Below are 10,869 nucleotides of genomic sequence, written 5' to 3'. Positions count from 1 at the left end.
ATCTACAAAAACAACAAGGAGTCTGGTGGCACCTTAAAGACTAACAGATTTATTTGGGCATAAGCTTTCGTGAGTAAAAACCTCACTTCTTCGGATGCATAGAGAAGAGAAACAGCAGAACTAAAATTCATTTGCAAATTCAACACCATTAATCTGGGCTTGAATAGGGACTGGGAGTGGCTGGCTCACTACAGAAGCAGCTTTTCCTCTCCTGGAATTGACACCTCCTCATCTATTATTGGGAGTGGACTACATCCACCCTGATTGAATTGGCCCTGTCAACACTGGTTCTCCACTTGTGAAGTAACTCCCTGCTCTCCATGTGTCTGTATATAATGCCTGCATCTGTAACTTTCACTCTATGCATCCGAAGAAGTGAGGTTTTTACTCACGAAAGCTTATGCCCAAATAAATCTGTTAGTCTTTAAGGTGCCACCAGACTCCTTGTTGCTCTTGCATCTCGTGAGTGGCAGTCTGAGAATCACTGATTTAGAGAGATGAAAGCTCCGGAGCAGTCCCACGTGGGGCAGGCTGTGTGACACCTCCCCTCCCTGTTGTGGATTCAGGGACTGAGCTAGCACTGCCGTTCGCAGATCCAGTGCTCAGTCAAGGAGCAGGTGGCATCGTTCCACTTCCCGTTGAAGCGCAGGTGGACACAGTCCTCCCCGTGCTGCCCAACATTGTTGGGTTCTCCGGGCCCCCAGAACCTGAGAAGGAAACCGAAGCCCCTTGGAATTAGAGGTGGATATGGACGTTCTAAAAGGGAGGTGCGGGAACCAATAACTTTGGATGGAAGGACCCTGGTGGATGCCAGCTGCTTCACACAGCTCTAGCTGCCTTTCAATGTCACCATCCAAACAGCAGGGGTTGGCAGGCCAGGTGGTGCAGTAGGTGGGTAAGAGGAAGATGGGTGGATGGAAGAAGGCAGAGGATGGGTGGCTGCTCATCACAGCACAGAGGGCAGTCAGGGCACAAAGAGACCGATACTTGACTGTGCCTGCACTGCAGAAACATGGTTTGAATGGCTGTGCTCCTAGAGCAACTCCCACTGGTGGATGCTGTGTATCCCAGCACCCCTGCAAATGCTCCACTTGCTCCTGGCTTCCACAGGCTGCCCCTGCTGGCAATCATCTCCCATCCCATCCCCAGTGTGGCTGTGGGTCTTAGCAACAGAACAGAGTCCACATGCGTACAGTGTCTCTGGTTTGAAAACCTCCTCCATGCAGGTGGTGTGAAATGAGCCAGCTCCTAGGGGACAGGTGTCCATGTCACCGCCGCCAACAGGCACTGACTGGTCTGATAGTTTTAGCAGAGAGAGTCAAGGTGGGCATGGACTGATCTGCCTACTCACTCCTTGAGCTGGTGTCTGGAGGTCAGGGCCATGGCAGGTTGGGGCTAGCCACTGAATAGGGGGAAGCTGGCCCAGCCACTGCTCAAGCCAGAGCTGTTCTCAGCTTGGACGACATCAGTTTCCAGTGCATTTTACAGGTGAGGAAACTGATGCATAGAGCAGGGAGAGACGTGCCTCACAGTTGGCCAGCAGAGCACACTCAGAGAACCCAGGAGTGCTGCCTCCTTCTCCATGGGCCTGTCCCCTGGGCCATGTTGCTGTTCTCCCCAGCACCGTTCCTTAGCAGGACATTCAGAATGCCCCATGGTCAAGCAGCTTTCTGCTCCCCAGGAACATCCCAGGTCCTGCCCCGGCTCTGTGCTGACCCTGGATGACATTAGCATGGAGGCAGTAGCAGACTCATAACCTTCTTTACATGCTTTAGCCACTAAAGGGGACCAGAGACCCCTCTAGTATCAATTGCTTTGGTATCAATGCGGGACAGGAGATAAAGCGAAACAGCTGATTGTAAGGGACAGTTCTTTCTCCAAAGAGGCCAAACAAAGAGGGACTTGCCTGACAGACAGGGGGCTGCCGTCCACCCAGCGCCACTCCCCTTCCTTCGCTGAGTCGCTGAGGCCCAGCCAGTACACGTCGGGCTCAATGAGTTGGTTTGACAAAAACGTCTATGTGGGAAAACAGGTGAAGGAGACAATCATGATCCCAGGCAGAAGGTGAGGAGGGAGGTGAGGAGGTTTCATGGGACCTGTGTTTGTGGCCAGCAGAGTCTGTCGCTGTAGAGTCTCACCCCTCCCCCTGTTTTCCCAACCCTTTACATGAGGGCTGCCACCCTACATTTCCCATGATGCACCAGGCACTCCCATGATGCATCACTTCCTCTCTTCAAGAGGAGTGACCATTGTGCATCATGGGAGATGTAGTCTGACTGGGTAGCCCGACCTCTGAAGAATGGGGGCCTGAAGCATCCAAACTACAGCTCCCACGAGGCACTGCAGCAGCACTTCCAAATTGAAATGTTTCAGATTTCAGTTGAAAATTTGCAGTATATAAATTTTTAGCTCAAATAAATGAAATTTTCCACACAAAAAAGCTCATTTTCTGACCAGCTGTACTTCAAATGCCTCATCTCTGCCCTTTGCCCTGCAAATCTCCCCTTCAGAATGGCAGATGAACACTGGCCTGTAAGCTGTTTGGGGCTGGGACTGTCTTTTTGTGATGATGTTCACAGCACCTGGATAAAACAGGGCTCTGATTGGTACTTCTACATGCTCTCACAATACCGATAAGTGACAATAATAAGGGTGAATATTACACTGCTGTTCCCTGAGGACTGTGCGTAATTTTCAATCCTCCTACAGCTGCTGAAGGCCTGCTTTTGGGGCTTGTCAATCCCATGGCCATAGGTCCCCTCCATGAAGAGGGACCAAGGAACCATCTTGCAGTCCCTGTTGAGTCCCATTCTGCAACCTTGTTACTGTGGGTGCCTTAAATCCTGGCCCAAGGACAGGATAGTGAAATACACACGCTATGAGCTGTAGTGCTCGTGAGTCAGATTTTGGTTCTGGTGACTGCAGATTCACACCAGTACCTTGCCCACCTCTGCACTACATGGGCATCCTCCCAGCACCAACTAGTCTCCCAAAGTCCTGTTCCCAGCAGGCACTGGGCTCAATTTAAAATTTAAAGTGGAGTCTCCCTCAGGGCAGGATTCCTTCTCCAATGTCTTGATGAGGAATCTGGAGTTGGGTCCTCCATAGAATATCAAAAAGCCTTTCGTAGTGTAGTAGTGAGCTGCTCTGAAAAGCATTTCACCTACGGGACAGCAGCTGAATTCCTGCCCAGGTCAGTAGCAATCAAATATTATTTTTAGGTCCCTATGGGACTCTGTGATTTGTATTCGCAGGGGATTAGAACTGCCCCCCGCCCCCACAGATGAATTTTGATTCATATCGAATCATCCACATCTGACATTGAGATTTCTTTTTACAAAGCTCACTTGACAATTGGTGTCATAAGGAGGAGGGAGAAAACTTGTTCACCTTAGCCTCTAAGGATAGAACAAGAAGCAATGGGCTTAAACTGCAGCAAGGGAGGTCTAGGTTGGACATTAGGAAAAAGTTCCTAACTGTCAGGGTGGTTAAACACTGGAATAAATTGCCTAGGGAGGTTGTGGAATCTCCATCTCTGGAAATATTTAAGAGTAGGTTGGATAAATGTCTATCAGGGATGGTCTAGACAGTATTTGGTCCTGCCATGAGGGCAGGGGACTGGACTCGATAACCTCTCGAGGTCCCTTCCAGTCCTAGAATCTATGAATCTATGAATTTTCAAATGACTCTACGTATCCAGGTTCCCTCAATTCTTCTTGAACAGAAAGTTACATCCAAAGAGATTGCTAAATTCCTGGAAAACTTGGGCCAGTCTGTGATCTCAGTTACGCTGGGGTAAATCTAGAGTAACTCCAGATTCACCCTGGTGTAGCAGAACAGAATCTGGCCCCTTGTGCTTAATCCCTTCCATTCTGTGTGATACACAATAGGAATCTGAGTGGATGGCTTACCTGTTCCTGTTTGGTGTTAACGATAACCAGGTGAGACCCTTCATTGGTACAGAACTGCTTAGCGTCCAACCAGGATTTAGTCGATGTTGAAAAGAAGTAGCAATTTTTCTCAAAATGCTGCCAGCCAGGTGGACATTTTGTGCAGATGACTTCTGTGAGAAGTAAAATTATGGGGCAAGCCTGCATTAGAGAGTCAAAATGCAGTCTAACTGAAGTGTAAAAACTCATCCGTGTCCCCATACTTATTTACTTTTGACAGTCTCACTGGCTTCAAGCAAATAATTTGCACTGAATTTGCGTATTCCCGGAAATTGGATACTTTTTCCTTCCACCAGGTGCTCATTCATCCTCCGTGGGATGGTTTTATAAGTTACATGGCATTCTCACCCCTCTGATATATGGTAGCAGATGGCAGGGCCTGGTAGATCTGTTTCCCATTGAAAAATGAATCACTGAGTTAATATTTTCCTAATATAAGTTGTTGATTTCTGCTGGGTGCACTTGTCCTGGACAAGAGGCGCCCATAAATCAAATACAATCTCTGATCTCAGCCCAGACACCGATGCCCAGTTTAATGGGTACAACTCTGCCCCAAGAACTGAGCCTATTTAGAGAGTCAGGCAGGGAGCAAACTCCCTTGCTAATTGCAACAGCTGCCCCCCCAAAATAACACAGCCTGAAACCAACAACACAGCATGTCTTCGAAGACTGAATACCGCTGACATGCTTGGAAAGAGATCTTGCAAGCTGATGGACAACGGCACCATCTGGTGGCTTCTGCCATACAGCATTGTATCCATCTCATGTTAGGTTTCATTATCTATTTAGCCAAATTATCAGTTGTGTCCATTTCCATTACACGTAGATGTGCTCAGTTTCCGTGCATAGGGAACCTGAAAGTCAAATGCCCTGTTCCCTGTTGGCTTTCACTGACGCTGGGCATTTGTGGTTAACTCTCTCGCTGGTTTCAAACCCTGTTTGATGCCCTCTTACCTGTGATATTCCGTAACTCGTCCTGCACCCTGCTCAAGACCTCCTGGAGTCTGTCATGGTCCCTTCTCACCTCAGCCAGCTCCTTCGACATACTGTGCGTTAGGTTCCTTATCTCTGTCAGGGGAGGCAGGGGGTAGAAAAATGCCAACGGAATCAACAGCTCGATATTTCTGGGCTGGCTCAGACCTTCCTTCACAGCAGCTGGAAATGTGTCCATCTATCTGCAAACACACTCTCTGTCCCCTTTCACAGCCTTTGACCTATCTATGGTCTGATACTGGAGTCCACCATTGTATTATCAAAGCACCTGTGCTATCCTGGGCTCATTGATTTTCCTTCAAGCCAACTGTTGGATTCAGTGAGTGAATTTTTACCTCAGTAGGCTCACAATAAGGTAGCCCACACTCCACTTCTCCATCACGGGCCTCTTCTATGGAAGTCTAAATCCCTAGTCAGAGCCCTGACACCAGCATAACTAAGATCAGAACCCGGCTCATGTTTTTACTGGATGGGCCTGAAACCACACGGGATGAGCATTCCCAAATTCCTTCTGCAGGCCATGGGAGCTGTGAGCTCTCAGCAGCGCTGAGCGAACCAGAGCACCCCACCACCGCCACCACCACTGCCACGTATCTACAGGGTACTGAGACCACAATGCAGCAAAGCACTTAAACACAAAGCCAGTGATTTTCATCCTGTTTTCATTTTCGGACCCCTGAACTTTAGAATGGAGGTGAGGACCCCTTTGGAAATCTTGGGCATAGTCTGTGGACCTCCACGGGTCTATGGACCACAGGCAGAAAACCACTGTTCTGAGATATGTTACACCACACAGTAATCACGAGGGTAGAGTTGTTTGACAGCTGCTATTGTGGGTAACAACTTGGGGATTGAACTGGGGCCCTCCAGGGCTAAAAGCAGGAACTACTTCAGCGTGAGATAAAGCTGCCGAACCATCTCCTAGATCAGCACAGTGGGGGACCTGTCACACGTGCTCACCAATGGGTTACACATGCCTAAGTGCCTTTGCTGGATCGGGGTCTGAGATCCAAAGTTCTGCTACAGCATGAACTGGGCTCAGGATAAAACCTGGGGTGGCCCTTGGGAGCAGGATGCAGCTGATCACAAACTAAAATGCGATTATCCATGTAGGGCTCCCTGCTCCATCCTCACACTTCCTCTTTCTCATCCTCCTTCTCTACTTCCTTTTCAGCTTCCCCTCCTCAGGGGAAGATCAGACCCAGGAGTCCTTCTACAAGGAAGTAGCAGTGATCAGGTAAAGGAAGGAAAAGGATGTTTCTCACCTATGGCGTCCTGGAGATGTGATGGGTCTTTCACGTGATCAGCTTGGATCTCCTCGATCCCCAGCCTAACCCCAGCCAGCTCCTTGGACACTGCAAACAGCAGAGGGCAGCAAAGAACTGCTGTACATGGGCGTGTCGAAGGGAGAGACCCCACCCATGGGCAACCCCTATGATTTTATTGCACGTCTTGTGACAAGGGAACTGTTTATGCTGAAGCTCTTGAGAAACATCAGCAGAACATACCATTAAGAAGTCGACTATTAAACACGTTGAATTCTTTGGACATCTTCAACTCTAAAAGGAAAATGAGAGAATGGGGAGTTTCTATTTTAAATAACAACACAGAACCTCATGCTGCCCCACCCACATGCTCCACCCCTGAGGAGCGCTGGATAAGGACCATTCATCCAGGAATGTGTGAAATGTATGGAGGAAGCGCAGTCGTTTGCAAGGATGTAAATGGGTTTCACTTATAGCTATTACTGATTTAAATTACCGTGCTACCTACAAGTCCCACCTGAGATTAGAGCCCCTTTGGGCCAGGTGCTGCACAAACCAGAACTGAGATTGGGTACCCTTGCTCTGGCACTGCATAGACACTGAGCAAGAGCCGGTTACAATATAAATACACAAGAAATGTTACCCATTTCAAAGATAGTGAAACTGAGGCACAGAGAAATGAAGGGCCATTTCCTGGGTGTTTGGGGACACACTTCCACACTCTTCTGGACAGACTGCGGCCTCCCCCAACCCATACTCCTGCTTCCTTTTTTCAGATGGTCAGGGGAGTGTCCTGGACAAGAAGGGTCTCAGTTCCCACTCACCCAAGCAGTAGTTGTCTTTACGGGGGCCCCAGGCATGTGCCTACTCCTGGTACAGACAAATTCCACTCATGCCCATGGCTTCCCCAGCAGGATAACACTCTCAGCCAATGAGACACTGGTAGAAACGTGACCTCATCACAACAAAATTTCATTGGATAATCAGTGACCCTAGGAACAGGACAATGTTGTCCAACAACTTCTAAGAGATGCTTCCACCTCCTGTGGTTGTCCCACACCCCACAATAATCTGGAATCCTGTCTGAGCTGGGGTCAGATCCCCAGCTGATGTATGTCTGCTCAGCTCCAATGAAGTCGAAGGAGCTACAACAACTTCACCAGCCCTGCAACTGACCCCTTGGGCCCAACTCTCCCCTCCCTTGCGGTGTAAGGACCTAAAAAGTTCTGCAAAGTCCAACAAGGAATAAAAACATTTCCTTTATCCTCTCACCTAGATAGTCCTGGTGATGTGTCAGATTTCTCTTGGTATCGCTTCTTATAGTATCTCGATCCTCCTGGGCTTCAGCAAGACCCTTGGACACTGTAGACATGACACTTTTGATAGCAGAGTAAAATTTATCAGCAGGGGAAACCCATATCTTTGGGGACATCCATGCTGCTGTAAAATGCACTTTCCTCCCAGTTACTACCCAAGATTTCTGATGTCCATTCCCCCATGCTAGCTGTGATCCTCCACTACAGGCACATTGTGCCCAACACCGGGATTCATTATTCTGGACACGAGCTCGGTCCTCGGTACAATGTAGAGCTGCGTTGGGGCTGCCCTATGTTACACTGAGCTGCCAGTGGCCCCAAGATGTGCAGTGCAGCTGCTATTACTACACCCGGGCGTGGAATGTGGCTGGACAGCTCAAAGGGGCATAGCCAAGCTGAGAGTGAAAAGGTTCAGCCTTCCCAGAGCAATGCAGGGCTCTGACTGCTGTGCGGAGCAGAAAGCCGCCTGCTGCCACAAGGAGCCTGTCTCGGTTTGTGTGTGGTTAGCTAGTTGCAAAGTTAAAAAGGGAAGGAATGTATTTGTCGGGCCCAAGCTCTCCTTGTGCTAATGTGGAAGAGACGATTGTGGCAGCGCATTGTGCCATGCCCCTGTTGCATTCTTCTCACTCCCTACATTCCCTCTCCGCTAGCAGAAGCCGCAGCCAGACCTTTGCACTGGCCCCAGCACAGCGTTGAAAAAAGAACATTTTTGTATGAATATTTCACAACCTTCAAAAGGTCACCACAAACACGGCCGGTTATTGATTTTGGGTGGGATTTTTCTGAGATTTACGAGCACAAGTCCCATGGAAAGCTAGCGGGAGTTATGCTAAGGACAAATCCCACCCTTTGAAAATCCGGTCACCTTAACTCAGAGGTGAGTGAAAGTTACTTAGCAATGGCAACAGCTCCATAATTAAGGTCACAACTGAGCCTCCAGTCTCAGCCCAATTTTGTGCCCCACTGCTAAAATCCACCCAAAACTAGTCAAAGCAGCCTCACTCTTGGCAGGTGAGATGTGAGGCCGAGGTAGAAACGAACAGGAGACTTACATTTCCCAAGTTTCACCACGATGAGAGCTGTGGCCACTGCAATTGAAATCATCAGCAGGAGATACAGGATCGCAATGGCCTTCCCTTGGGTGAAGTTGGAAAGGCAAAGAGCTGTGGGGAGCAGCACTGGTTAGATCTCTCAATGTGGGATCAACCCCTCCTAACATTCCCTTTAGGGAGAGACTCCCAGCACTGAACATGGTTCCCTACAAGAGAAGATGACTGAACAAAGGGAGGGGAGGGATTCGCCATATTAATACCTTGAGGTAGTTCTCAGCCTTCCCTGTGTTCCATTTTCCATGTTGGGAATCCCTCTCCCTTTTAGCAATATGGGAAGGGCAGGGGAGTGTGACACCCAGATTGAGACGCTCCTGCCTTAAAGGGAGCATGAGAATCCTCTCAGGTTCTAGCGGGAAGATATGGGCAGGTTCACAGGACCAGTTTCATCCCTGCAATAGCAACACTGAAGGCACTGGAGTAACCCAGGGATGAGTTTGCCCCATGATGAGAAAGGAGTTTATGTGGATGATGGGAATATCCAGACTCAATCCAGATACTAATTTGGGGGAGAGAGAAACTATCCTGATTGTGGGCACCGGCCAAACTCAAATAAGCAAAGCCAGGAATCGGACACAGGCCTCCTGACTCCCAGGGTAGCTCCTTAATCACAAGACCACCCTTCCTCACACCAGCTCACCTTTACCACCTCTTCCAGGTACGCTGCTCGCTTCCTGCACTGTCAGTTCCACTTGCTCTGAGTTGTCCCATTTGTGGTAGGAGCTGTCCGGGTGCATGGCTGCGGATGTCTATGTTCTGCTCCTTGCCGTCGGTGCAGTTTATATTGATAGGAGCCGTCATCATGCCTTTCCAGGGGAACGGATGCCTGTGGTCACACGGGTCAGGGGCAGTGACCCAACCATTTCCTCTCCAGGTCAGTGCAGAATCATAGCGTCTCTGTGGTTCCAGTTTCTGGTCCTTAGACTTCCAGGCTCTGAGATTGCTCAACTCCCATTGACTTTTAGCAGAATATGTTGAAATCTCCCAGAGGCTGCTCAAGTCAATCTGCCGCCCAAGGCAAAACTTCAGTGTACCATCCCCCTCCTCAGAAGCCTAGGGTGGGAGATTTGGCTCAGTCACTCCTATATCATGAAGGAAAGGGCGGCAGTGCCAAATTCCAGTGAGTGGCCGTGTGGTCTTTCATGACATGGGGGCGGCCAGGCTAAATTTAGCAAAGAGTCCTGTTGCACCTTATAGACTAACAGATGTATTGGAGCATGAGCTTTCGTTGGTGAATACCCACTTCATCGGATGCATGTAGTGGAAATTTCCAGAGGCAGGTATAAATATGCAAGCAAGAGTGAGTCAGGCTAGAGATAACGAGGTTAGTTCAATCAGGGAGGATGAGGCCCTCTTCTAGCAGTTGAGATGTGAACACCAAGAGAGGAGAAACTGCTTTTGTAGTTGGCTAGTATGCCTTCCTTCATGCCTCCAGCTTCCATCCCGGACACACCACACGATCCATTGTCTACAGCCAAGCACTGAGGTACAACCGCATCTGCTCCAACCCCTCAGACAGAGACCATCACCTACAAAATCTTCACCAAGCATTCTCAAAACTACGATACCTGCACGAGGAAATAAGGAAACAGATCAACAGAGCAAGACGTGTACCCAGAAGTCTCCTGTTACAAGACAAGCCCAAGGAACAAACCAACAGAACTCCACTGGCCATCACATACAGTCCCCAGCTAAAACCTCTCCAATGCATCATCAGTGATCTACAATCCATCCTGGACAACGATCCCTCACTTTCACAGGCCTTGGGTGGCAGGCCAGTCCTCACCCACAGACAACCCACCAACCTAAAGCATATTCTCACCAGTAACTAACTACACACCGCACCATAGTAACTCTATCTCAGGAACCAATCCATGCAACAAACCTCGATGCCAACTCTGCCCACATATCTACACCAGCGACACCATCACAGGACCTAACCAGATCAGCCACACCATCACCGGTTCATTCACCTGCATGTCCACCCATGTAATATACGCCATCATATGCCAGCAATGCCCCTCTGCTATGTACATCAGCCAAACTGGACAGTCCCTACGTAAAAGGATAAATGGACACAAATCAGATATTAGGAATGGCAATATACAAAAACCTGTAGGAGAACACTTCAACCTCCCTGGCCACACAATAGCAGATTTAAAGGTAGCCATCTTACAGCAAAAAACCTTCAGGACGACTTCAAAGAGAAACTACTGAGCTTCAGTTCATCTGCAAA

General features: G+C 49.0%; 1 protein-coding gene across 2 annotated transcripts; it reads right to left on the bottom strand.

The window, feature by feature from the left end:
- Positions 1-425: 425 nt before the first annotated feature.
- On the bottom strand, positions 426-9,411 carry LOC128828119 (CD209 antigen-like protein C). Of its 2 annotated transcripts, XM_054012505.1 has the most exons (9): positions 9,274-9,410; positions 8,577-8,687; positions 7,481-7,570; positions 6,452-6,502; positions 6,209-6,298; positions 4,905-5,018; positions 3,912-4,063; positions 1,907-2,016; positions 426-707 (listed from the first exon to the last, which is right to left on the bottom strand). In XM_054012505.1, exons 1-9 carry the CDS (start codon positions 9,368-9,370, stop codon positions 575-577), a joined length of 948 nt encoding a protein of 315 aa, XP_053868480.1. In that variant the 5' UTR covers positions 9,371-9,410; the 3' UTR covers positions 426-574. The 2 variants fall into 2 exon arrangements, with proteins under 2 accessions (XP_053868480.1, XP_053868481.1); XM_054012506.1 differs by lacking the exon at positions 6,209-6,298 and having other exon boundaries at positions 9,274-9,411.
- Positions 9,412-10,869: the final 1,458 nt, after the last annotated feature.

The sequence above is a fragment of the Malaclemys terrapin genome, chromosome 23 (genome assembly GCF_027887155.1).
Source record: "Malaclemys terrapin pileata isolate rMalTer1 chromosome 23, rMalTer1.hap1, whole genome shotgun sequence".
Classification (NCBI taxonomy): Eukaryota; Metazoa; Chordata; order Testudines; family Emydidae; genus Malaclemys; species Malaclemys terrapin.
Note: the sequence above shows the minus strand (reverse complement) of the source record. Positions and strands in the feature narration are given on the sequence as shown.

Excerpts from the sequence above, each read along its gene's own strand:
- LOC128828119 (XM_054012505.1), bottom strand. The coding sequence starts at position 9,370 with ATGCACCCGGACAGCTCCTACCACAAATGGGACAACTCAGAGCAAGTG. Across the intron at positions 8,688-9,273 it reads ACCTGGAAGAGGTGGTAAAG|CTCTTTGCCTTTCCAACTTC; the intron begins GTGAGCTGGTGT and ends TGCTCCCCACAG. Across the intron at positions 2,017-3,911 it reads TTAACACCAAACAGGAACAG|ACGTTTTTGTCAAACCAACT; the intron begins GTAAGCCATCCA and ends TTTCCCACATAG.